Source organism: Staurois parvus, unplaced genomic scaffold (assembly GCF_062004578.1).
Source record: "Staurois parvus isolate SC_StPar_1 unplaced genomic scaffold, SC_StPar_1.0 ptg000672l, whole genome shotgun sequence".
NCBI lineage: Eukaryota > Metazoa > Chordata > Amphibia > Anura > Ranidae > Staurois > Staurois parvus.
Window position 1 is genome coordinate 3129379 of NW_028318468.1, and position 27900 is coordinate 3157278.

Consider the following 27900-nt stretch of genomic DNA (forward strand, 5'->3'; position numbering starts at 1 on the left):
ATTTTGATTGAAATAAAATGTTTTAGTGTTGCATTTAGTCATAAATATTTTGGTGCAATAATCATTTTAATATGTGGGTTTTGCTATGGGTGCATAATTTGCCTCCACATTAGCTAATTTATTTATTGTCCATTGGGAAAAGTGATGTTTTTTGGCATTCTCCTGACAAGGATGTTCTGGCATAGGGTGGAGCAAGGTGATACAGGTGGTGGGCAAGTAGGCACATGCCTGTGAATCGAAAATGGTAGTGCCTCTTTGCACATTATGCTTATCATTGCTGGAAGCTGTCATTATCTAGGACACAAGATGTTAGGGATCCGGGTATGACCAGAAATGTGTGGACTGACACAGGGAAACACAGGCTCCAGGTATAGTATAAACAATACAATTTATTAAAGACTAAACAATACATAAACGCAGTGCAAGACTAAACATAAACACAGTGCAACCAAACATCCAACAGATAACAATAAGAACAATACTAAATGTAGTCGGGCAGGCCGGGTCGGTAGCAAACGGGCAGGCAAGGTACAAGGAGCAGGCGGAAGCGTAGTCTGGAATAGCCGAGGTCAGGACATGCAGAGTTTATGCAGAGTCAGGATTAAAGCAGAATCAGGATCAGGCAGGAAGCAGACAGGATGCAGGTACAGGGGCTCATGGGAAACATACACCAAGGCCCTGGCCATTCCTTAAATACACCTGCTGTAATCAGCCTCAGGTGATGGCTCATTGCAGGAGTGAGCCTCTGGTTGCTGAGAGCACCCGCTGACCAGCCCTGGTACTACAGCCCACAAGGCAGGTGAGTCCCACTACCACTGGCAAGTCCATTCCTGACACAAGATGAGTGCACAATAAGGTGTGAACTTTTACTCTTGGCTTTTTAAATAAATTGATTGTTTTTATATACTGAAAGCACAACAGAGTTTGTCTGTTTTTTGTAATTTTGAGCATTGCCATGAAATAGATGTGAGATTTAAACATACGACCATTTTAAATAATACCAACTGAAGAAAGGGGGAATACTATGTTTCAATCCCCATACCTTGAAAAATACTTACCCAAGCTGTAGGGAAAATGCCTGTTAATACCTTTTGTAGTATTAAGGTCCATTTATCAGTTTAGGTTGTTTCCGCATGGGGGTGTTCGTGGTTGCACAAGAATGCTCCAAATTTTTGATCCACTTTATTAAATAGAATCACATAAAAGGATTTTATCCACTGTATACACAAAATTGTGGAATGTTTTGATAAAAAGTTTATTCAAATATATATGTGTAGTAAATGTGTTCCCCCAGAAATTGATGTTTGGGCAAAGTACATTGGTGACGTATTGATTGTTTGGCATGAAGAACTTTAATTTTTATTATAAGTTTTGGAATTTGCATAAAGAATATTAACCTTTAGCAGTAAGAATGTGCAAACATTTAGGTAACATACAAAAAAGGTTAAAAACTCGGTTTATGGTTACATTAAAACAACTTTAATTGTGATCTGTAAGGGTTAAAATTAGTAGGTATTGATAGGGTGAAAAAATCATTGAGAGGTGGTAACTTAGATCCATTTCACAAACTGCAACAAAATAGATTTTAACTTGCTACTCTTTCGCCTAATAGCCTGTTTTATTAGTAATTCAGGAGTTTGAAATAATTTACATTTGCAGATACGGATATAATCATATGACTTCCACTGCTAAATGCTTTATAAAGATTTCTTTTTATTTAAGTATTTGTGTAGATCATGATCTTTCAACTTTTATATTTTTAGAATCATGGATTGTTTTATAATTTATCTTTATCGTGTTATTCAGCTGCATTGTAGCAATTCTTTATCATTTGTATTCTGTACATGTCTGTAATTTTAAATTCTGTAAGGGTGGTTTTTATATTGATGAATCCTTAAAAATGTGATGATGATTATTGACCCATAAGTACCTGATGAAATCTAATGAAACGTACATGGCAGAATGAGAATTGCAGAATCACATTTACAGTGCTGACGTTTTCTGTTTGACCTGTCTTATGGACTTTGCTTTACCTTGCTGCAACACTGGGAGCTGTAATATGCACTGTATATTATGCTGTTTTACACTAAGAAGATGTGAGTTTTATGATCTTGTTGGCATAACTATTTTTTCTTGACGGTATTTTACTGTTGCAGCTTGCTCTGTTTTGTTCCTGGGCACATGTTCTGAAGTAGATCTAAGGATTTCATAAAGTGCGTTACTTGACTTTCCCATAGGGGTCAACATCATACAGTGTCACTATAGGCCAGGAAAGAATCATCTGGGTAAAATAAAAGAAAATAAGCCAGGACAAATAAAACTAGTGCTGCCATAACATTTAAGGACAGGCAAGTGGCAATGAATTAATTTTTTGTTCTTGGGTTTGAATACAATTTAGGAACTATTTTAAGAAATAGTATTAAAATGAATTTTCTGATACTGACAATAACTCAGGTGTGAGTCTGTTCTTCTGAATTATTTGTGAATCATAAAAGATTGTCAGAGGTGATTTCTAATGGATTTATGTAAAATGTGGAACACATTGGTGTGATTGATAGTCACTGCAGAGATTTTCCTTGCACAGTATATGCAACATATCTCGGAGTCCCAAGCCAGATAATTAGATTTTCATTTCTTATGCAAGCTCACCTGAGTGTCTGTCATAAGCATCTCACAACCTCAAATGGAGGAGCTTGCTCTAACTTACCTTTTCATCTTTGTTTTATGAAGTGTTTGCAAATGTCTATGGAGCTCAAATGTCAGCTGTGTTTGCAAAAATTATACCAAGTGTACATATTTTTTGTCTGAAGCCCACCTTTCTGGTTTGTGCACATAACAGAGTTAGCCACAGGAGGAAAACTGTATGTGTCATGGTCAATATGTTGTTATGTACCAGTACCACATGATAATATGTTATACCATTTCATGCAAAATGTATTTCTTACTCTGTTGCTCATCAAGATTTACCCACACTTGTTGCCTGGAGAATCCACTGTCATTGGGCAGGAAGCGAGGATAAAAGTCTCTGATGACTTTTAGATAGCTCTGGATAGGAGTTCTAATCCTCCCCCATCCTCTCCAAAACATCTTGCAGATTATTTGCTATGCACAGGCTGTAAAGCCCTCCGATTAAACTGCTTGTATTATGCTGTTTTACTGAATATAAATGCAAGATAAACCTGCTTGGACTGTTCCTGGGTGACCTTGCTCCATGCATGGTGCTCCAGCAGGCAGCACCTTAACGAGACAGACACCTACTGTTAAACAAAATGGAGAAGCTTGTAAAAGAGTTTATACTGACAAACGCTAACCAGGAAAAAGTGCAATGCTGCCCAATAGCAGACTGATCAGTTACTGTAAGAGGCAAATCACTTAACCACCCAACAAAAAATTAAAAAGAATAAGTAAAACTGTCTTTACAGCAGCAGATAACTATCAAAGATAGAGACAGTGGTGCAGAGTGCTTTACAGAGATTATCCCTGAAGGATGATGTTGAAGACTACCTCAGCATCTTTGAGAAAGTTACTGAGCATGAGAAGCTACCTGAGAATGAGAAGTAGTGGGTTGATGTGGTAGCACTTTTGTAACAAAATAAAAAGAAGGCCCTAAAAAGCTTACTGTGATTTACAACTTCAGAAATCCAAGGAGTTTACTATACTTAAAAGAGAAGTATGGCCAAGGCTCTTTTGGCCATACTTCTCTTCTGGGTCACAGGAGTACATTTAGTTCTGCTCTGCCGTGACCCAGATTCAGCTGACAGTGGGCTAAAGCCTGCTGTTGGCCGATGTCACAGAAGCCAGTCCAGGCTTTGTAGGGATCCCATTTTAATGTCAGGATCCACCCAGATGTCTGACTGGCAGTTGAGAGCCTGAGCCAGATGCTCCCTCCCCTTTTCCTGGCCGGTACTCCAGTGAGATCTGGAGCAGAGCAGAGAGATGGTGACTGACAGTCGCTGCTCCCTGCTCAGTAAAGACCAAAAACGTAGCTCTCCGTGGTCACATGTTCGCTCAGGTCTCGGACCGATACTGCATCCACATAGGTGGTTATGTAAGAATGTTTTTTTTAATCCCAAACTTCTCCTTTAATTGGGAAATCCCAGCCAGGCTTGTGGTTACATGGTCATCCAAGTGCACACATGGGAATGTGTAACAGTAAATAGGAGTAAGGTTTGCACTCCCTTGCTCTTAACTCTTACCCTTACTTGAACAGAGGTAGCAAGCAAGCAGCACAATAGAATGTAGCGCTGTAACTATATTAAGAGACTCCCCAGAAAATATGTTGCATAAAACTATCAATAAAATAATAATTTATTTAGTTCACTAAAATGTGTATATTATTATACAGTTATCGTTAAAATTATTATTATTATACAGGATTTATATAGAGCCAACACTTTGCTCAGCACGTTAAAATGGAAGTTCTGCCAAATCTAATGCAAAGCCTACTTGCAGCCCCATTCTAAACCTAATCTATCTAACTTTGTAAAGAAAAGATTGCTATACTTACCTATTCTGAAGCTGCTCAGGTCCATTCCCAGGCTAAGCTGTCAGTGCTGGCTTCTGTGTGGAACAGGGACAACAGACAACGAATGCCATATAGTAAGTCTATGGGTGTCGGCTGTTGTCAGCTTTCTCTCTACACAGAAGCTGCCATTGGAGACCACCCCGGAGAAGCTTCAGAATAGGTAAGTATAGCTATCTTTTCTTTACCGGGTTAGATTAGGTTTAGAATGGGGCTGGGAGTAGGTTTACCATTAGGTTTTGGTTGAACTTCCACTTTAATGGATGTTTTCATGCCTTATTGCAGCCTCTATTTTATGTAGTGCAGTAATTAAGTTAGTAAGATGTTTGTGTGTTCATTGGCACATTTCTTTGCCATTTCATAGTCAATTTGTCCTGGGTCATCTACTGAAGTTGAAAGTTCACTTGAAAGCAGAAACATAAAGTAAAATGTATACATTTTTTCAGCAAATTATTTTAGCGTATTTCTGATTTCATTTTTTAAACAGTCTTGTGCTGGACAGTCTGTCAACTGCGCTAATCTTCACTTTTTCACTCACATGCATCATTTGAGAGCTAGACCACTATGCTCTGAAAGGCAGGCACGCAAGAAAACATTACATTGCCAATGGAGCTGAGCAGCAACCCATCAACATTCCCTCGCAGCAAGCCTCAAAGCTTGGTAATCAGGCCAGTTCACTGTTGGACCCATGCTTTCCTCTTCGGGATGGATGAAGGCTAACTTAGTAAATGAACCAAATAAACTCTGTTCAAATCAAGAATTGTATTAGCTGCTGAAAATTATCTTATATAGTAAAGAACTCTTAACAAAGCCATCACCGCATCACAATACATGATGCAAGAAGCATAGGAAAAAGAATCATCTGATGGTTCATGGGAACAATACTTTTTTATTTCTGATTTGGACCTACTCAGCTATGGCATACTAGGAAAAAGTGGCCAGACATGTCCTGGTTTGTAACATCTTTAATATATGAACAATTTTTTTACTGGAAAGGTTTTTGCTTTTTGGATATTGAATTGGATTTAGGATATGTGGTCATGTTGGACCTCACTATGTTACACAATATACCTTGTCAATGTCTTAATTGACATTGGGTCTGACATATCAAAATTCTGATTGTTAGACAATTATTCTAAATTGCTAAAACTCCATGATCAATATAATATATGTGAACTACACAACATAGTTACCTATGTACAGTTACTGTGAAGACATTTAGCAATTTATACAATTTATAAACAAATACATTTGCCACAAAAGTAAATGAATAATTATAAATGAACTAATATTTTGCTTGTCATATCTATTTGAACTATGTCATGTAGCCTGTCCTAAAACTGTAATTTGTATAATTTTGTCTTGTGGTTTTATAAGGCCACCAAGGAGGACGTTTTTAAAGTGGAGTTCCAGTTAAACTGTAAAAAAATAAAAGTCAGCAGCTACAAAAACTGTAGCTGCTGATTTTTAAAAAAACAACCACTCACCTGTCCCTCGCCTTGATCCCGCAGTGTCATCACCGTAGCCCGTTTCACTGACCGTCCGTTGTTCCCAGCTCCAGCACCTTCAGTGTGGGCACCCGTCTGTGACAGCTTGTGGCTTCAAAGCTAAGTGCCCACTGCACATGCGTGAGAAGCGCTGCGCTTTCTGAATGGTCCTGTAGTCTTCTGGGACCTGTCACGTGTCCCAGAAGACTATGGGGAGGGGGGGTTGAGGACAACTTTTGCTTCCAATCTTCTAGGAGATCGCAGCGGAAGTGGGAGATATGAACGTCCAGAGCTGCAGCAAAGATTTTAAGCAACAGCATGGAAAAAAGAATGGAAAAAGGGTTATATTTACAATCTGGGTTCTTTTTTGCAGAATACAGAAAAGAAACTAAGGAGCCTACCCATAAAATGCATGATAAAAAAACAGGAATGGAAGTGTACTGGTGCATCATAACAAGTAATCACGTTCCTTCTTTTGTTTTTGCCAGAGAAAATACAAGGTGAAGCCTTGTGACATTCTACAGATGAAAACAGATCCATATTATCATATAACTCTCTGGTGGTTCAGGTGATCCAATAAATCAGTATTTTTTAGAAGAGTTTTTATTAAGGTCTTCTTCTGTAGCTAATTTTCCAGAAATTCCGCTATGTAGTATTTTTCAAGTGTTACAGCTACCTACAGATAACAAAGGATTTATTATCCACACAATGCCTGTGAGAAATGCAGGTATTGTAATGCATAGTGTTTATCAAAGCTTAATGTAAGGTAAAAGGCATTATTTTAAAAAACATTTACAAGCTTGCTTGAAAAAGACACACAGCCGTATAGCCAACCTTTTTATTGTGTACTAAATAGATTAAAGAACTATACTAACTAAATCCCAAATGATCAACTGAAATCATAAAACGTATACTTCTATTTTATTTCTGTCTTTGATTCCATTGTAGAGATTTTATCTCACTTATTTCCCCTAGTGATGCTCACAAAAGGAATTAGGGATGCTGTAGTCACTGGGACAGGACATCATGGACAGCAATAAAAACATTCTCAGACGTTATAACTCTTACCCATCATATTAAAAATAATTTTTTGTTTTTCTGTATGTCCATGTTGGTGTGATTTACCAATTCTTCCTTCCTGGATATTTTTCCCAATCTCCCCAATAGAAAGCTGGTTTTTCGGGAAACCAGTGACCAAATCTTTGCTTAACAATTGGTGAGGCTTTTCAGGGTGTCTAAGGGAGCCTATAGATGGATCTTTTTTTTAATTCAACCAGTGGGTTGAACAAAAAAATTGATGTTCCCCATCTATACATTAAGTCTCCATGCACACTAGTATTTTTTTAAGCTCCTAGACGCTGTTATTAGCATTTTTGCTGCTCCTAGAAACTAAATAGTGTTATCCTATGTATCCATGCACACTATTATAGGCTAGTAGTATTTTTCAAGCTTCAGCATTTAGGAGCAGAAAAATAATAGTTTTTTTAGAGTTTTTGGGAGCACTTTTCGGCAGAAAAAAAATGCTAAATGATCCTAACAGCTTTTTTTTCTACTCCTAAACGCTTCTAAATGCTACTAACACGCAACCGCCGACACAAAAATGCTATTATCAGCGTTTTTCACCCAACTTTTTTCTCTAGCGTTTTTTGAGCATATAAAAAATGCTAGTAAGCATGGAGCCTTAAGGTGGATGCGGGCATTCTCCCTGTTGAGCTATTGTATTATGTCAGTGGGTAGCATTCCCCAATGTCAGAATACACTGATAAGTTCTGCTGGCTTTAGGAGATAATCCAACAGGGAGATTGTACAGAAGTCGACTGGCAGATCAGCTTCTGTACAGGTGATCCCTGCTGAGCTGGCTGAATTTCGATCCTGTATTGCAGGCATCCTACTATGCCCTTTCTAATCTTGTTAAGAAAAGAAAGTAGTCTGACACCTGTAAGTATTCCAAGTTGGGTGTACTTTCCACCAATTTCAGTCCCTTACTTTGACAATATTTGTCAGCCTGTGTGGCATTTTTTTAAATAAGGAATAAGATATCCCCTGCAATAAATTATTAAACCAAACATGTCAAGTTTCAACAACCTGTTTAGTACTGTCAATCTAGAGGTACCCAAGGGTGCCTGTGTTTGATTTTATTAAACTAAAAATCAGCTTGAGTAAGTGCATTTTCCCGGATAAAATGCTGCTCAGATAAAACTATTTTATCTTAATGCAGAGGTGCTCAACAATTTTTTATCCCATTGTCTTAAACTGAAGCTGATCTTGCCTAAAAAGATATGAGCAGTAAAGTGCTGACAGTTATTTGTTGCTTCCAATTACCTGTGTTAGTCTTCAAACACATTTTTTTTCCATGTAAAGTCCCTTGGGCTTATGCTTGAGAAGGGAGCGCACCTTTACCTTTCATCAGCCTTGCACATGCTCCGAAACGCGTTGCATTGCATGCTGGACATCCCTACGTCATCACATTGACGCCAACGTTGCGCTTCAGGGTGGATTCCAGACGCCATCTTTGTCTCTCACTCATGCCGCCCGGCTTCCTGTGATACATCCCGAGTCTCCTCCAGCGCTGACCACGGTGCACACATCGAGGACGCCGCTTTGTCCCTCATCTCTACCACATATGCCTAAGCCTGTTGTTTTCTTCCATCACGTGAGTGGTTCTGATTATGTTACTCAATAAATGTACAACATATTGCACTTAGAGGCGCTTTTGTCTCCTTTTTTTCTATCCCTTGGAACTTATGCCCAGGAAGTACACAGAGTTTTGTCCTCTCTCTAAGTCAAAATGAATCCCCCTTTCCCTCTTTGAAATTAAGCCCCAGTGGGCAGTAGAGGTTCTGGCAATTCACAGCTGAATGACATTTATTCTCATGCTGCTTTTGATCATGCTGCTTGCATTGTACTTATAACCTGAACCCTGTTGCCTTGTTCCTAGTTTCGCTTGTTCCTGATCCCAGTTTTGGTTCCCCCTTCCTATTTGTACCCTGCACCTCTAGTTTACCCTGCTTTTTTGTGTTCCCCATTTGTATATATTGTGTATAGTCAGTTTTCTAATTAGGCCCCTTTCACACTGACGGTCCAATCGGGTCCACCTGTCAGTTTTTCAAACCATCCATAGACCTCTATAGACAAGAGTCCATTGACACCCGCCAGCATCTGATCCAAAGCCAAAAACAGACGGAATGGGTTCCCCACGCATCCGACAGATATGATTGGATGACAGTCAAGTGGAAACATACAGGCGGTCCGTTTCCATCTGACGCCCCATAAAAAAAAGCAGGCTATGTCTGTGTCTGCTCTGCAGCACTGGAGCGAACACAGACCTGTCATCCTCTCGCTCAGTGGGGATCAGCGGTGAGATCCCCCGCTGACCAAACGGATCCGCTGGCGAGTCCGCCCCATCTGAAAGGGGCCTTAGGCTTTCTGTTTGTTAGGTTGGTTAGTTAGACATTTTGGTCACTGGGTGTTTGGTTCACTTATATTTCCTAAATGTATTCATGCAGATTTGATCATCTCTGCTGCTGATTCCTGACAATTTTATTTGAATACTAAAACAGGTAGTTGCATGCACCATAAAATGCAAGATCACCACCTTTGCAAGTGATCCTCATGTTTTATGAATCCTAAAGGAACTTATATTACAGAAACTGATGCTTTTTCTGAGTCCTAGACTACCCCAGGTAACCAATTAATTGCTAACAGGGACATTCTAAATTGGGAAAAAAACAGGGATTTTAATTGTGATAGCCAGCCTCTTAGTGTCACCTAAACCTTTTATTTGCTAGCTTGGCTGGAGTGCATTTTAAACATATCATTCATCTTGCTACCAAAAACTGGCCATTTGCTAGTAGAATTTTGTTTCATTTTAAGAGTGTTCTTTTGATTGTCTAATCATTAGTGGGGTCTAATCCATGTTCGTATTCAACCACAGTGATGAGAAAATGCAAAGGAGTAGGATGAACATGTTTATCTCCAAAAAACAAATTTCTAACTATATACAGTATGTGTTTTTCTTTCTGGAAATTATATTAATTCCAAAATTGAATGTTGAAATCAAACAAAACTGTGAAGTACTTTTGAACAACATTTGTCCAGTTATCAAATGTAAAAGAATGTCATACGAATATTCATATGAACATTAGCACGGCCCTCCTACCCCTCTTGTATTGAACTGTATTGCTGCTGTATTGTCTCCCGTTATATTGTAAAGCGCTGAGCAAACTGTTGCCACTATATAAATCCTGTATAATAATAATAGCTTGAAACACTGCTTGTGAATAGCCACTTTAGGACCAGGGGCGGACTGATCATTCAAGCACTCAGGCACTGTCTGAGGGCCCGGGGTCAGTAGGGGGCCCCATGAGATGCCCCTGGTACCTTTCATTGGCTTTTTCATAGGCTTTTTTGGGTGTGGGAGAGGACACAGGGGCCCCATGATCCCCTATTGCCCGGGGGCCCCATGAGTTGTCAGTCTGCCCCTGTTTAGGACACATAAAAATGAGGCTGTTATTAGTTTGTATTTGAGCCAAACTATGTACCTTGTCAAGGGTTCTCTTTCTGGTGAGTCTTACCTCCCAGAGTGTTTATTGAACACAATTCTGCTAAACTGATAAGGATACAGATTTGGTATTTTAGCATTTTAAGCTAATAATGGTAGCATCACAAAATTCCAAGTAAATCAGTAGGCTCTTTTAATGTGAAATATGGCTTACTGTATGTACATTATCAGAAAATTGCATTATAAGAAAGGCAGTTTGACACCGGATATATCATTATGCTATGACATATACAGTATGACATGCATATTGCTCTGCATTAACCTATATGGTAAACTAAAACTGTCACTAAAAGGTCAGGATAGCAATAAACTTTAATAATTCATGACCAAGTGAAGCTGTGTGTATTCACCAACGTGCAGTTCTGCCCTGTGCTATGTGGGGAAGAAAACTTCTATTGTCCACAGTTTATTGGAGGACATTTGTGTACACTATGGGGGTTATATACTAAAACTCAAAGAGTGCAAAATTTGGTGCAATTCTGCATAGAAACAAATCAGCTCCCAGAGTTTTTTGTCAAAGCTTAATTGAACAAGTTGAAGTTAGAAGCTGACTGGCTACCATGCATGGCTGCACCAGATTCTGAGTGCTTCAGTTTTAGTAAATCTCCCCATATATATGTATATTTACAATAATTTTCTTCCAAAGCAAATAGCTTTATGTTTTATTTGGCACATTGTCTGTCTTTCCCCAGTGACCCTGTACCAGGAAACTCATGGCAAAATGGTATGGTGTACAACAGTGGTCTCCAAACTGGGTCCGGATGCAGCCCTTTGCTTGCCTTTATCCAGCCCTTGGTGCAATATCCCTCCTACTAACACCTACATAATTTTTGACACTAACACCAACAATGGGGCACTATTCCGTCCACTGACACCAAGGATGCAGCACTACTCCCCTTACTAACACCAAATACTCCTCCACTGATACTAAAGATGGTTCATTGTTTACTCTGTAAATTGTTTCACTGATGCCATGGTTTCACTGATGCCAGGACATTTTCTACTCCAAGTGACCATGATCCGGCCCCCCAAAAGCCTTATGGACAGTGAACTGGCCCTTTGTTTAAAAAGTTTGGAGACCCCCTGGTATACAAGATACTAAGTTGCATCTCAGACTTTTATAGACCATGTGCATGAGTCCAACCTATAGCTTTGCTCTCACAATAATATGCTTTTAATATCAGTACTTATTCCTCAGCTAAGCATGGATAATGTAAATCAAAAGTTCAGGAATCATTGTTTTTGGCAGGCAGCAATAAGTAAGGTGAAATGCATTCTTCCTATTTCTGGAAATGTGGTTATAAATTTTACTTCCCCAAGCAGAGATTTTCTCCATGCAGCAGTAAGGATATATCTCACTGTCTCCTTTGTGAAATATACAGGAAGAACAGCATATAAAGAAAACCTCCCAGCGCTGTGCCCATTTGATGCTGCAGCAGCACTGTCACAATTTGACAGATTATTTATGGCAAAAATGCTCGGTCCTCACTTTAGTAAAACTAGTAACCTGCCTCTTATTTATAATGCATTGGAAAGCTAACTTCAGTGCTTTGTGTCCCACATGCACATCTATGTATAGATACGACCTGATACATCTTTGAATATGTTCATGTAATCTCTGTTGCCTTTATTGTTTATTAACAGAAAAAAATAATTTTTTTTTCAATGCAGGAATGCACAGTGCATGTTTATTGGATACATTAGATGCCAGCACCAGAATCTCTTGATTCATGCCACTTTGTAGACCACAGTATGCATATTTTTGTAACAGTAACATCATTATTTTTACTATGATTGAGATTTTTGTTTTGTCATTTCTTATGTTAGAAAACTGTTCAGTTGAAATTGCCATATTTTACTAAAACTGACCCCTTGTGTGTATTATTTATTCAGGTTTTAACCACTTGCCCTCCTGAGGATTTACTCCCCTTCCTGACCAGGCCATTTTTTGCGTTACGGCACTGCGTTGCTTTAGCTGACAATTGTGCAGTCATGCAACATTGCGCCCAAATCAAATTTACGTCCTTTTTTTAGCACAAATTTAGCTTTCTTCCAGTGCTATTTGATTGCATGTGCGTTTTCTATTTTTTGAGCTATAAAAAAAAGACTAACAGTTTTGAGAAAAAAACTATATTTTTGACTTTTTGCTATTAAACATGTTCAGTAAAAAAATTTTAAAAATCAAACTTCATCATAAATTTAGTCCAAAATGTATTCTGCTACATGTCTTTGCTAAAAAAAAAAATCACAATACATGTAAATTAAATGGTTTACGTGAAAGTTTTAGCGTTTACAAATGGCGGTATAGATACTGGAATTTTTTCTTGTTACTAATAATGGCTGCGACTGACACTGGGGGGAACTGACTTGGTGTCACTGACATCCTCAGTGACACCAATACAGTGATCAGTGCTAAAAAAAAGCACTGACACTGTACTAAAGGCACTGGGCAGGAAGGGGTTAACATGAGGGGCGATCAAAGGGTTAACTGTGTGCTGGGAGTGTTTTATTGAGGGTCAGTGTGTTGGTGCTTTGCTGTAAACACACTACTCTGGATGGCTGTGCTGTGCATAGCCATCCAGAACAGTGTGCCCGAGCCGAAAGGGAGGAGGACTGTTAGTAAACAAAGCAGTCCTCCTTCCTGTTGGAGATGCTAACTAATCACTGGGCGCCAGCGGGTAATCACCGGCTGGGACCAGGTGATTGACAGCTGTGGCCGCGAATGGCAGCGTGGGTAGGGTGTGCATGCAACTCGCAGTGTCCCCAAGCTGTTTGCTATGGGGACACCCGACAGCAGGGAACGGCCAGGAGCGTTGACGTGGGACCCAAGAAGAGGAGGATCTGAGCTGCTCTGTGCAAAACCACTTTAACAGACACTGCAGGTAGACCCTAGTAAGACCCTTTTATGCCTATAGTTACTGTGTATATAACATATACATTGAAAATGGTTTGGATTTGACTACAGAGCAAATAAAAAATGAATTACTAGAATGTCATTTTATTGTACAGTTATCTAAACCTTAATATTCACATTGGTGTTTTGTATCAAAACCTCTTACATAAATATAGATAATATTTTAAGTTTACCTGTCCTCTAAATAATTATCTTTATATGCCTGATCCTAGGCATTGAAATGTTATTTGAATTTGCATTGGTTAGGCAGGGTTAATTCTCATCTGTATAACAATGAGCAATGTACTAACATTTCATGTAAGCATAAAGGGGTGGGTGCTAAATGTATGCAGGGCTTTTTTTCAGCAGGAACATGGGGGAATGCAGTTCCGGCACCTCCAGCTCTGAATGTATGTAATGGCAAGGGGTGCTGAGGTGTTCTGGAGGGTCTACTGATGCTGGCTGCTGGGGGATCTATTGTCGCTGGGGGAGATCAATTTTTGCTGGGGGAAGGGGGGTAGCTATTGTTGCTTGGGAGGACTATTGTTGCTGGTGGGGGATATAGTTTTGCTGAGGCTGGGTCTTATGTTGCTGGGTGGTCATTTGTTGGTAGAAGAGATATCTTGTTGCTGGCTGCTGGGAGATCTGTTGTTACTCCTGGGGGTCTATTGTTGCTGGGGTGAATCTATTGTTGCTAGAGGGATATTTTGTTGTGGGCGGTCCATTGTTGCTGGGAGGGTCTACTGTTGATGGTGGGGTCTGTTGATGCTGACTTTTGGGAGATCTGTTGTTGCTGCTTGGAGTCAATTGTTGCCGGGGTTGTTGCTACTATTGTTTACTAAATCTACTATTGTTGCTGCAGGGGTATTTTGTTATGGGGAGTCCATTGTTGGTGGGAGGGTCTACTGTTGTTGGGGGATCTATTATTGCTGGCTGCAGGAAATCTATTTGACTTTCCTTGCTATCATTGCCAAATTCCATACAAATTACTTAGCACCACAAAATGATACTGGGTTCTGTATTCTTTAAAAGGGGCACTACTAGGAGTTGGGTAGGGGAGGAATCAAGTAACGATGCTCATAGCTGGGTAGGGGCGGAGACGAGAGGTGACTTTCAGGGGAGTTCCTGCACCTATTCTGTGAAAAAAAAGGCCTGACTGTATGCATTGAGGTTTAATGGATTCACCTCACGATCTGGATGCATTCTGCACTGTGACCTAACAGAGGAATGAGTTCTGATTTATTAATGTCGATATGATTTATAAATGCACTGCAAATTATGTATGAACTGTCTTGGTGTTAACCATCATTTTCTTATGTATTCTCCCAGGGAAATGCTGCTGTCTATTGCTCTGGGACAAGTGCTCTCACTACTTATCTGTGGAATAAGGCTCACAAGCAAATATCTGTCAGAAGATTTTCATGCCAACACACCTCTGTTTCAGAGTTTTCTTAACTACATCCTTCTATTCCTGGTTTATACAACCACTTTGGCAGTAAGACAAGGTAAGCTTTATTAATTGCTAACAGTATGTGTTCACTTCTGCCATGCAAAGGTTTTAGATTCCAATTACTTTTTTTTTCTGATTGTTGGTGCTTAATGTATTGATATATGAAAGTGAATTGTGATGAAGTCCTTGATAGAAATAGTCTTATTAAATTTTTATTGCCCATTTATAGGTTCAATTTCCACTTGTTCAGCTCCTGTATATGGATTTTTCTCCATAATATTCTATTAATCCCAAAAGAATACACCCTTAATATATCCTACAGCTAATTGAGCAAAATAGCTGATACTATAAGAATTATCAAAAGCAAAATGTTTACGTCTGATTGCAAAATCAGAAATTAACGTTATGCTTTTTTATGTACAGTACATATGGTACTTTATTTATCCCCTTATTTTATTAAAGTCACAATTTGAAAATGGACATTATTAATAATCATCATTAGTTGTCAAAAACATAGATGTAGTATTATTTTGCACTTTCTCTTTTCACATCCCTTGCCATTTATCTGTGTACAGATGGCAGTGTCAATGGGTACACATTCATTGTGGTAAGCCGTTAAGAAAAGCAGGTTGTAATTATATCACAACAGGAAAAAAAAGCTTCAAATAATAAACTCTGAGGATAAAGAATCCATGTTGATGGAGGCACTCCTTGGTTTCTGGGCCAACACACAGCAGATTACCTTTCAAAAGCAATACAGGCTAATGGATGTTGGAACAGGAAGACCATCCTGTTCATATTAGGATTGACCGTTGAAATTGTTTGTGATTCCGGTGGGCAAATGGTATGTGTTAAAAATAATAAAAAGTACTGTATATAGGCTCCAGATCACATTGAAATTATGTGCAGATTGACTCTATGAATGACCCCTGAACAATATTAATGGCTGTCATAGGTAAATTATTAAAACTGCAGTGTAGAAAGGTAATTCAGTTTGCTCTATTTTTTATGTAATTACTATAATTTTTAGTACTGTAGTTAACCTTTGTTTTCACTGAATTTACATTTTCCATTTATCAACAAAGTTGAATATATTTATAAGGCACCTACTTATGTTCAATGTCTGAAGTGAGGGGCAGAAAAATGATGCAAGGGTCTATGGTCAAATTAATCACCATTGGTGGGAGTTCCCACACCTTACCTAGTGAACTGATACTTATATAATTTCACAGCCTAAGACCTAATGTTCACACTATGCTGGTTTCCTGGGCTACTATACCTTTAGAAATGCAGGGAAAAGGTCTCTGCACCATTTCCAAAATCACAGCCATGGGAAAACCGCATAATGCTATGTGGTTCCCAGCATGGGAAACTGTGTTGCAGTTTCCAGTGCCCTGGGAATTAAGAATTAGAGGCACCCCTGCACCTCTGCTAACAGCAGCACATTTGTGATGTGGGTGTGGAAACAGCATGCATGCACCCACTAGTGTGAACCGAGCCTTACTCATTCACCAAAATGGAAAACTAACATTTCATAACACCGGGTTGAGTCTGGATCCACACTAATGTGGTACGGCACACCTCAGGTAATTATCACAGGAATTGTGCTGCATTCCTGTGCGAATTACGTGCAATATCTGTGCGGTGTGATTTGAGCCATACATTTTGTATGGCTCAAATCGCATTCACACCAAAAAGGAACAGGACCCTTTGTTTGCCCACACCTGACTCGCATCGCATGGGTGTTCTCACCCATGCGATTTCTGGCAATCGCATCATGTTTTTTGCGATCTGTTTCAGGGTGTCATTAATTTAACATTGACACACGCACCAGATCGCATGAACGCCATGCGATTGCAATGCAGTGTGGGAAATGCATAGGATTTGCAGCAGTGTGAACCCAGTCTAAAACTTTAATTAATTTGTAAACAGTAAAACTAATGTAAGGGTATTATCCACCTACTCCCACATCTCCTCCATCAATTAAACATGTTACTTTCTTAGTAAGAAAAAAACTGTCTGGGTCTAAATGTCTTTTGTCTGGTGCTCACAGAGATGCATTACAATAATTGAAGTGTGGGATACTGTGAGATAGCTAATCATTTAATTGATGCATTAGGAAACACTATCATAAGAGAAAGAAAAACCCAGAGGTGGATGGACAAATCAGTTGATATTTACGGATAACCATGAATCAGCCTAATCCTGATCAGATATTATTTTGTTAGTTTTGCTAATCTCATGGTATACAGTCAAAACAAAATGAATATATACTATTCTACTGAGGTGAAAGGTATCTGGTTTAATTTCACAGAATCCCAAAACAGAAGATTTGGAAGATTTTTTAAAATGTAATCTTTGGAGTGTTCAAACTCTGGAATGTGAGTTCTGATCTAGCAGTAAGGAGCAACACAGATACGCATAGTTAAGGATTCCACAAATTATTCAGTGGAACAACAGAACTGTTGGCTGCAGAAATTACAAAATTATCTTTTTAAGCCAAAACTTGTTGCATTTGCTTTATGCCAAATGTTGTCATTGCTTGCACCACCAATTTTTGCTTTTTTCAAAAGCTATGGTGGCTAAAGAATGTGAGTCCTGTACGCATGTACAGAAAATAAAACACAGCTGAGGAACAAACATCCAACTAACACAGTTGGATGTCTGTCAAACACTGAAAACTCTTCAACTACCATAGCATATGAAAATATCAAATATTGGTGGCGTGGGTTGCAGGACAGGTAAGTACGGTTTTATTCTAGCAACAGAGTCGCTTTAACTTCTATATTCAAGATTGGCTCTGTCAAGAGATCTAAGGAGCACACATGCCATATATGAGTGATATCAATGGGTGAAGATTGCATTTGTAAGTATACCAAGGGCCTGGGGAGACCTGTGCTCTGCTACATATGTCATATGTCATGACATCACCACTTGGACAACAGCCCTGTCCTAGAGCAGGCATCACTAAATGGCAGACTGCTTTCCGGACCCAGATCGAATGACAGTCCTAAATGGCTTCGCCACTTAGCAGCCTAGGTGTCCTCTCCCAGGTGATGGCCACATTCTCCCACCACAGCTTTCATCCTTACAAATAGCAGAAGGTGTGGCATATCTGGATGGAGAGTGGGGGTTGCCCAATTATTTCCAATTATTAATAGCAAGAGGTGATTTGCTGCTAGGACATGGGGTAATGTAAGGGGTAGTGGGGGTGTGATATGAAGAATCCCAGCCATAGCACAAACATGAGACTCGGATCGCTGCTGGAAGAAAATTTTACTGCCCAGACCTTGGTGATTTTGAATTCAATACCCCTGTCCTCAAGGAAAGTGTTGTGTGAAGATGGCCTTCACATGGCCCAAAAGTAAGTTTGACATAAATTTGCTGTAAAGAGCAGATGCAGAAATTAAGGGTTAGGCTTTCAAGGTAGGAAAACAAAACAATGCTCTTAGGCACCACCCATTATGCAATCAATAGAAAAATTGAATCCTTCTTTAACCATTAGCCGCCCGGCCAATGGCCGTTTGGCGGCTTCAAAAGTGCTGCTGCACTCCGGGTGCACGCCATTTGGCCTGCTCCCGCGCATGCGCAGTTTGCCCTAATGCAGAGCGGCGCAGCAGCCATGTGACAGCCAATCACAGCAGGTCACATGACAGTTGTATACAATGGATGGCTTCATTCATGCCATTCATTGTATACTAGTGCCTAGCTGTGAATGGTCACAGCTAATCACATGCACATGTCATGTGATTAGCTGTGACCAAATCACAGCTAAGCACAAAAAAAAAAAAAAAAAGCTGAATGAATCGATTTCATTCAGGTAAATGCTTGCTTATAGCAAAGTAATTCTTTGCTATAAGCAAATTGTGTAAAAAAAAAAATAAAATACTGATCACTTCCCCAAAGTAGTACAATGTTACTATGGTAACATTGTACTACTTTGGTCATAGTAAAATATGAAAAAAAATCTTAAAAAAAAATAAAACAAATGTAATAAAAAATTAAAAAAAAAAAAAAAAAAAATATTTTTTTTTTTCATACTGTCACCAGTCAGTGTCCCTGTTCACCGCCATGCCAGTTAGAGGGATGACGCTGTACTGCACTGGTGACAGTATGTAAAAAAAAAAAATAGTGAAAATAATTTTTTTAATTTTTTCATTTTCCGAAAAATTATGACAAAAAAAATACAACTTCAAAAAACTCGCTATGCCTCTTATAAAGTACGTCGGACTGTCTACTCTGCAAAAAGGGGTCATTTGGGGGATATCTGTACTATTCTGACATTCTTGGACCTCAAGAAATTAGATTGGCTGTCAGTACTTCAGGATTGATCAATATTCAGATCTATACCATAGTTTGTGAACTCTATAACTTTCCTACAAACTAAAAAATACAACCTAATTTGGGTTATTTTCAGCAAAGACATGTAGCAGAATACATCTCGGCCTAAATTTATGAAGAACAATTATTTATTTGTAAACTTTTATAACAGAAACAAAGAAAAACGTGTTTTTTTCAAAATGTTTGGTCTTTTTTTGTTAATTTAGCAAAAAATAAAAACCCCAGCGGTGATTAAATACCACCAAAAGAAAGCTCTAGTTGTGTAAAGAAAATGATAAAATTTTAGTTTGGGTACAGTGTTGTATGACCGCGCAATTGTCATTCAAAGTGTGAGAGCGCTGAAACCTGAAAAATGGCCTGGGCAGGAAGGTGTAAAATTGCACGGTATTGAAATGGTTAAACAGTATTTAAAAAATTAATTACCCTAACCATACAGCACAGGACACAGGCTAAATATTCATAGGCCCTGCCCTAAAGGCTGTTACCTTCAGGTGATTGGACACTGACAAAACCTTTGAACATGCCCCTGGGCGTACCTCTATAACCCAACCCCACTCAGTGAGACCTCAGTTTTATGCCAGTGTTCTGCCTTCTACCATAACAATAGAAATAGTGCATCTGGATTAGTGTAACCTCAGTAATACTTTGGGAACTGTATCTATACCCCATACTGCAGGGATAGCCTGTAAAGTTGCTTCGGGCACTGGATCCTGCTTGGGCACATTCCTTGGCAATAAGCGCAGTTAGCTGCAATGTGCTATACAGGTCCAGGGTTGTCCATTCCTATGGTTCCCAGACCCTGAAGATCTGAAGGGTATGACCCTGTGATGGGCACAGCTTGCACCCATACAGGGACCAGTAACATGGAAAGGTAAGACAGGTTCAGCCTGTTCTGAAATCATTACTGTAGCCTTATAGCAAGTATGAGATCTCCACTAATTGCAGTACATTTGTTTAGTATCTCCTGAATAGTATTTATTTTTATGTAAAATCTTGGATTTGGCAGTAAAAATTCCACCATTAAAAGCTTAGTGTCATGTGGATGACTTGGTGTTACATCACCCCACAGCTCACACTATTACCACCGCTTCTCTGGGTTTTTTTTAGATAAGGGTCTGGTATAGATGTTAATGGAGGACCCCTACAGGAAACAGAAACAGTGTGGGGTTCCCTCTAAAAATACATACCAGACTCTAATCATTGATGATGGTCTAGTATGGATGTTAGGTAGAGTCCACTGTCATGCGGTCACCCTTACAGCTCCATGCCAATCACAATGAATGTTGCCTGCTAAAAAAAATTCAACTGACCAACTGGCTTACCGCAAATTACATCTTCTGGGACCAAACAGTTAAAAGTAAATAAAGGGGCAGGGTCTCCTGCTGAGTGGAGATTGCACCCACGCACAGAAGGAAGCACATCCCTGCTCTGCTGTAAACTACTAAGAGGAAGAAAAGTGACCGAGAGCCATTTCTCAATAGAGAGAAAATAACGGACACTGGCCGCACAAACTGTAACAAGGAGGAAGCAGGATGCATAAAGGACATGTTTGGGAAAGAAGAAAGTATGGAAAAACAAATGGACAGCATATTGAAAAGTAAGGAAGCACCCTTTGATGATATTCTATTACTTCTGGATAGAGTTCAGTTTTAATACAGATAAATCCCTCATACCTCTCCAATGGAAGTCACAGGACCCAACGTCCCTTTCAGAATGGATATAAAAACATTACATTAATATCTGAAATGGAGCTACTGGTTTAAATGGTTGTCTACCCGATGATCCTTCAGCTAGTAGGACCATTTTAAGGCCCAATATGAGACTTACAAATGGAAATCTAAGCTAAAACAAAGGTGGATATTGGGAGAGAGTGAGGGAAGGGTCGCCGCTCCCTAACTTTAAAAGCTTCTAGGCCCACCCACTTGAACAGAGGACCCCCCTCCATTCTCCATCTATTTTGTCCCATCCATTACCCACTAGCCCTTTTGTTTCATCTCTCTCTTGCCTCTCTTTTTTGTTTTCTTTCACATTTGCTCTCCCCTATCTCTCCATTTTCCCGAATTTTCACTCTTCCCTCCTCTTTCCTGTTTACACTAATCCTCTTCACACATCCATGCTACTTTACGTTTCTCAAAGATAGTTCCCATTCTTTCCCTATCCTTACCTATTTCTCTGTAGTAATAAAGAAGCTCAGACTAAGTTTTACACTATGGGACTATTGACCTAACTATCTCCACTGGTACTCTAGAAATGGGGAGCCCCAATTTTAAATGGAAATAATTAAAATGTACTTTCTGCTCTTTTTTTAACAAATATGTCTGTTACATATCTGAAACAAAGATCCTCTTTAAAAGCACATGTCTACTACATAAGGGAAAAAAATATTATTCTATTCATACTGACTTTTGTTGCTTAGTGGCCTTTCAAGAGCCATGAAATCAGTTGAAAGTCAATTTAGAATAAATACTCAAGTGATACCTTCCCACATGCATCAGGGATTAGACTGCCATTTCACCCTATGGACCTCTGAAAGTATTACTGCTGGTGACTGAATGAAAGAAATAATGAAAATGACAGGTGACACACATAATGCCTGCCTTTACCAAGTAATCCTAGATATTTAACCTCACTCCATGTTCATCAATTTTTCTTTTGTCTCCATGCAGTGGAACAAGCAGTGCATGTTGCTCCTTTCACATTATTCCTCCCTTTGACAGGAACAATACCCGAATGGAAGGGATCATGAAGGGGATCATGCTTGTATTTTTTAATACATACTTGGATTATATTACTATTACTGATCTATGTATAGTTTTATAAATCGCTGAAAAAGGAATGAGAAATATTGATATTGTGTAGGTGTTTGTCAGTTATACAGCATAATTCAGAACACTGATGTTACTGCAGCATTTAAGAATTTTACAAATCATAACTCATAAAACACTAGAAAGAAATGTTAAATCCACGGTAATGTAAAGCCAGGCATCTGTTCTAAGTAATACAAGCTGATAGAAGACTGTTCCCCAATTAACTCAGCATGAGCTTTTCATGGACAGGAATTGTCCCTCTGTTTGATGCTGGCAAATAGACTTCACTTCCACTTCAAAACACAAAAGCAGATGAATCGTGCCATAATGTGTTCTCAGTCATATCCTTAACTCGAAGTTGAGAGTATTTAAGTTGGCCCCACTGTACACATTTCACTCTGTGCATACTGAACGTACTTGCCAAGTTGGCTACCTTGTAATCATCTAAGTGAGTAAATCAATTGGTAATTGGAAAGTATCATTGTAAAAACCGTATTAAACTGTCCAGACTTCCTTATCCCTAAAATTCGGCATTAAATCTATAGTATACATCAAATGCAATGATTAAAGTTCAAGTAAATCCAAGTAATGAACCTTTCTTGATTTTTTTTCCTTATGCTCTGTTGAACATAACATTCAAATTGTTTTGCTATATCTGTTTGATATGTGCAAACATAAGATTATTCTACATACCGTAAAATCTATTTTTTGGAGTTCATAGAGGGGCACAGGAATTCAGATATAGTAATTTTTTGCTAATGTCCTAACCTCCTGTAGGTGGCTGTATTACCCAACTGTATCTGAATTCCTGTATCCCTCAATAAAACAAATATATCTGCTGATTCCACCAGAAATCCAGTAAACTGATAACTTCCTGTGCTTTCTACCTCTGCTGCACTGATAGCCCAAGCAGTGTTATCAGCCTGAGCTCAGCTTGAGCTAAGGAACAACTACCCCCCCCTTACATGATATGGAGATGAGGAGGGCAGGCATGTTCTGTGGTCTTAACACATATCCTGTCCTGGGATGAAAACACAGCTCTTCTATAGATACAACAGTGATAGAGCATTTCCTTCTTAGGACAGGAAAAGTGTAACGGCCAGTATCACAAGGTGAAAATAAAGGAAAAACCCTGAAAAAAAGGGAAAACGAATGCAGCCACCACATCCAAGAACTGGTAAGCTGCAATATATTATATCTTTGCTACTGGCTTTAGATACATTTTAATCAAATATTGTTATCCCTCCTACACAGTTACAGTAGTTGAACTGATAGCACACTGCAAATAAAAAAACACAGAACAGATATTACCAATGCATCAAATATTGACATTTGTTAATGCCTTCCTTTTTTTAATCAGTCAGCTACATCATAAGAACCCACAGCACTGAATGTGCAGGATAAGGAATCAAGATCTATATACAGCCTAAACAATAAGCAATCCCTTATAAACATAAATCTACAACACTGTTATACAATGCCAATATTTTTTTGAGATCCAACAATATCCTGAATACAAATCACTAGAGCTAAGTACCCCCCATGTTATATGACAACCCTAACAAACAAGTGTGCAATTCTAAAATCATTTAAACACACCCGACAAATCCAATATCATTAGAGCAATTCTCAATAAATCCACTAGTCATGGATACAAATAAAATAAAGTGCTAGCAAGTATAAAATGCTGAATGTTGCAAAAAAATCCTCTTTATACCCAGGGAACACAACATGCTTCTTTCTGTTGTACAGTTCTTATTGGCATTATGCATTTCCATTATTGGCCATTTTGATTTATAACTTTAACAACTTGCCCTCCAGAGGATTTACCCCCCTTCCTCACCAGGCTATTTTTTACTGTGTGCTGTTTTATATAATGTGCTGTGTGTGTTTTACTAGGGTGACATGCTGCTGTGTATTTCTCTGCTGTGCAGAGAAATACAAAGCAGCATGTCCTTGCTGGCAGGAGAGGGACCTGCGTTGTTTACACACAGGTCTCTCCCTGTCAGTTCTACACACTGATCACCGGGTGCCAGCGGGGAATCTACTTCCAGGACCCGCTGATTAACATCTGTAGCTGCCAATAACAACTTGGGTAGGGCAGCACATGCGTGAATGCCCCCTACTCGGAAATGCAAATAACATATTTTGTGCAGCCTTGCCGTCCTCTAACAGTAGTTCTACTATAGGGCGGTCGGGAAGCGGTTACGAATCATGTTGTACTTGTCACATTACAAATGATTCTTAAAAATGGTTCATTAATTTGCACTAAATTGTAACAACCACATTTACTTACTATATATGTTTTTCTATATGATATATAGTAAAAGAAAAAGCTTTGTAAAACCTTGGAAATCTGTGCAGCAGGTACTGATCCTCTCCTTTCCCAAAAATGGAAAAAAGGGTTTCCACAATACCACCAGTTGAGCTCCAAGTCAACATAGTGGCAACTCTGAAAGGTTCTGTCTGACAGGCACCATATTGTTGTCATTCTCCATAAGACATATGTCCACCATTCCGTGGTACAATGCATTCCACTTGGTAATTGGTGCTAATTTAGTAGTCGATCATCAGTAGTCAATATTGTTAGCTGTGCTATTTGTACCACCAAGCTGTGAATATGGATCACACAAGTATTATGCTTATTTCATAATGTTCATTACAATGTACCTCCCAGGAAACATCTCCGTTGTTGTTACTGCTTTGAACATCGGTTTTGACTAATTCAAATAACATATTCAACTGCACATAACATTTATAGGGCACAGAAACTGAATTAATTCTCACCTGTCTCCTGATAATACACATATTCCTGCTGTAGTCTGTTTTGATGCATAACTGCTCCTCATTCCCTTTTGTTTACTGACCTCATCCAGCAGAAAATGACAGAACAAATATCGGTATTAGATTGCATTTTAGTGATGTGACAATCACAGACACTGTTCTAAGCTCTGGGGAACAGGGATTTATCAGAAAGTCTACACTTTTCTTATCAGGAAAAAAGGGACTTTCTTATTTTAATAGATCTTTATGGATACAATTATTTCTGCCGGCTCTATGTACTGTATTTACATAGAATACAATACCAAGATAACGAGCCTTGCTAGAATAAGCGGTAATTTATGAATAAGCAATATATTATCTGGATCCAGGAACATATTATGTTTTAAATCTTAATTACTGTTAAAAATAGGATTTTTGTTGTACTCATTATAAAATCCTTTTCTCTGAGTTTATTGACAGACAGGTGTAGATAGCATATGCCTGAAACGTCTGGTGAGTCCAACCAGAAATGGTGGAAACAAGGAAACAAGGGCCATGAAGCCTTTCTAAATGATCACAAAGAAGGAATCCATTTGGGAGAAGGAAACCATAGCGTTCAATTAAACAGAAAACGTGTGGGCCATGTCCAGTCAGTGGAGAGCTGGCCAAGAGGAACTGGTTTAGGGCAGTGTGATAGTTGAACAATATCATTGTTTAGGTGAAAAGAGTGGATAAAAAGGGCCTTAGGAAAAACACAACTTGTCTTTAAGCAAGACCAGATATGTAAGCTAGTAAGACAGGGATGCCAACTTGGAAACTCACCAAAAAGGCAATCGTATGGGAGAGAGAAGTAGTAAATGGTCCCCTTTCCTTCAGGACCTGGCATTTAAACAGTCAGGTCATTAAAAACATAAAGCAGGATGGAAGGTGGGTCCTTGAGACAGCAAACCTGGACAAAGTAGAAAGCACCAGAGAATGTCTATGACCAGACAAATTAGGCCCACATACCAAGACCAACAAGGCTATTCTGACACCACCAGAATAACCAGAATTCCTTCTGATTTGATATTTCAGAGCAGCCAAAGTATAAGCTTTATCAGGAAAAGCATAAATCAGAGAGTACAGGTCACACAGAGACACCAGCTCATCCATAAACCCCATGCCAGGGATCTTTAGTCCTAGCTACAAATCTGTCCAGCCTACATTTGAGGCTAGTCATCATCAAGTCCACTTCTGGTGTTCTCCACCACAGGCATAACTGGCTAAAGGTTTTCTGGTGGAGAGACCACTCTACTTGACCCAGACTCTGGTTGACTTAAATAGTCAGCCTGCCAATACTCCACAACTAGAATATACACTATTGGAGGAGAGCTTGATTGTCATTTTCTGGCCACTGCAAAATGTGGGACATCTCAAGCACTTCAGCCACCTTCTTTATTCCTCCTTGGTGGTTGATGTGTGACATTGCTGTGCTGTTTTCAGACTGCACCCATTCTGGATGCCTTTCCCAAAGACTTTTCTAGTCCAGGTGTGACAGTCTGATTGTCCAAAGTTCCAGCAAGTCGGTGGGAAGGCAAGTCTCTTCCTAGGACCAGAAACCCTGAGATGACAGGTGACCCAAGCACACCTTCCTAGCCCAGTGGACTGGTATGCATGGGCATGATCTAACAGCAAAGAAGAAGGAAGGATTTCCAAGCACTCAGCAGTGGTAAGCAAAGCCACAATGCAAAGCCACCTTTGGCAGATGACTCCCTGTCCAGAGAGTATGAAGACTTGTTCCACTGAAAAGATATTCTTTATTAAGAACTCAAGTGTGGTTTTGTACATAAGGAATTGCCTCAAATGAGAAGGCTATGAGATCTAGAACTTGCAACAATTAATCGATGTCCACGTTCACGAGCACAGAGCTGAATGTGGAGCTGAATGTGGAGCTGAATGTGGAGCTGAAGCTTCTCAGATGGGAGAAACACCTTGGACAGTCTGGCAAGAAAAGACCTAGGTACTCCAGGTGGAAAGATGGTGCAAGAACCAATTTCTTGAATTTAAAAGACCAACCAAATTCTTTCAGGCTCTGGATTAACAGTGATAGATTGGATTCCAGGGCCTAAACAGACTGTGCTCAGAACAACAGGTTGTCCTGGTACCCGACTATTGAGATCCCTCGTAATTGCAGTAAGGCCAGAACAGGGGAAAATACCTTAGGGGTATAGCCACTATGGATGCACTGAAATTTCAGCTGCCGAAACGTTTTCGGCTGAAAATACCCCTATCAGCCTTTGGCCAATATGAAAATAGGCATTGATACAGGCTCCGAAAATTTTGGTTTTCAGCAAGGGGCATCCTGAATTTTCGATTTCGGCATCAGAATTTTCATTTCAGTGCACCACTAATAGCCCCATGTTAACACTAGAAATCCTGGAGGAACCCTCTGCACACCGCAGATACATGTTGAAGCTGGCCAACTGCGTCAAAGCAATTCCTCTATGACTACGCTTACTCTGATAGATAAATGCATGTACAAGCTATTAGGATTTGAGCAGGGGAAAGTCAGGGGGAGTTGCAGAGCAGGGTATTTGCAAATCTACCAGCATTGTAAATAGTTTGTCTGATTAGATTTGAAATTATCTTAAATATGAGAAATCACCTTTTTAAGGGGTAGAGTCTTTACCAATGCAAGAAGGGTAAAAAAAATGAAATTTTCCCTTAAACAATACGAGAAGTATATGGGAAATGGATTTAAGACGTTTTAAATACTCATAGTGTACTTGTTTACGGTGAACAGAATTTCAAAGCGGTTATTGTGTCCACCTTTGTACAAGGATGTTAAAGATTGCAGTTTTGCCATAACCAAGACAAAGAGTATCTATTTAACTTTTTTAATTAAAATCTATGCATGCAGCTGTTCTAGGCCAAGATGCATTGTTTACAATACATAAGACCAAAGATACTCATAAAACCAACCAATCAGATTGCTCGACACTTTGGTCAATGGGGAAAAGGTGTGTATTAGGATATGGTATTTTGGCTGAACCATCAGAGTAGGATTGGGGACGTTGAAGGCTTCTGATCATTGTAT

The 27900-nt window shown here is 39.3% G+C and overlaps 1 protein-coding gene across 2 annotated transcripts in view; it reads left to right on the top strand.

Moving 5' to 3' along the window:
- The window catches only part of SLC35F1 (solute carrier family 35 member F1), a 427587-nt gene that overhangs the window by 233663 nt on the left and 166024 nt on the right, over positions 1–27900 (top strand). For both annotated transcript variants that reach the window (XM_089652171.1, XM_089652170.1), the window contains exon 2: positions 14793–14968. In XM_089652171.1, coding sequence (XP_089508297.1) covers positions 14793–14968 — 176 coding nt within the window. The remainder of the gene's footprint in view (positions 1–14792; positions 14969–27900) is intronic.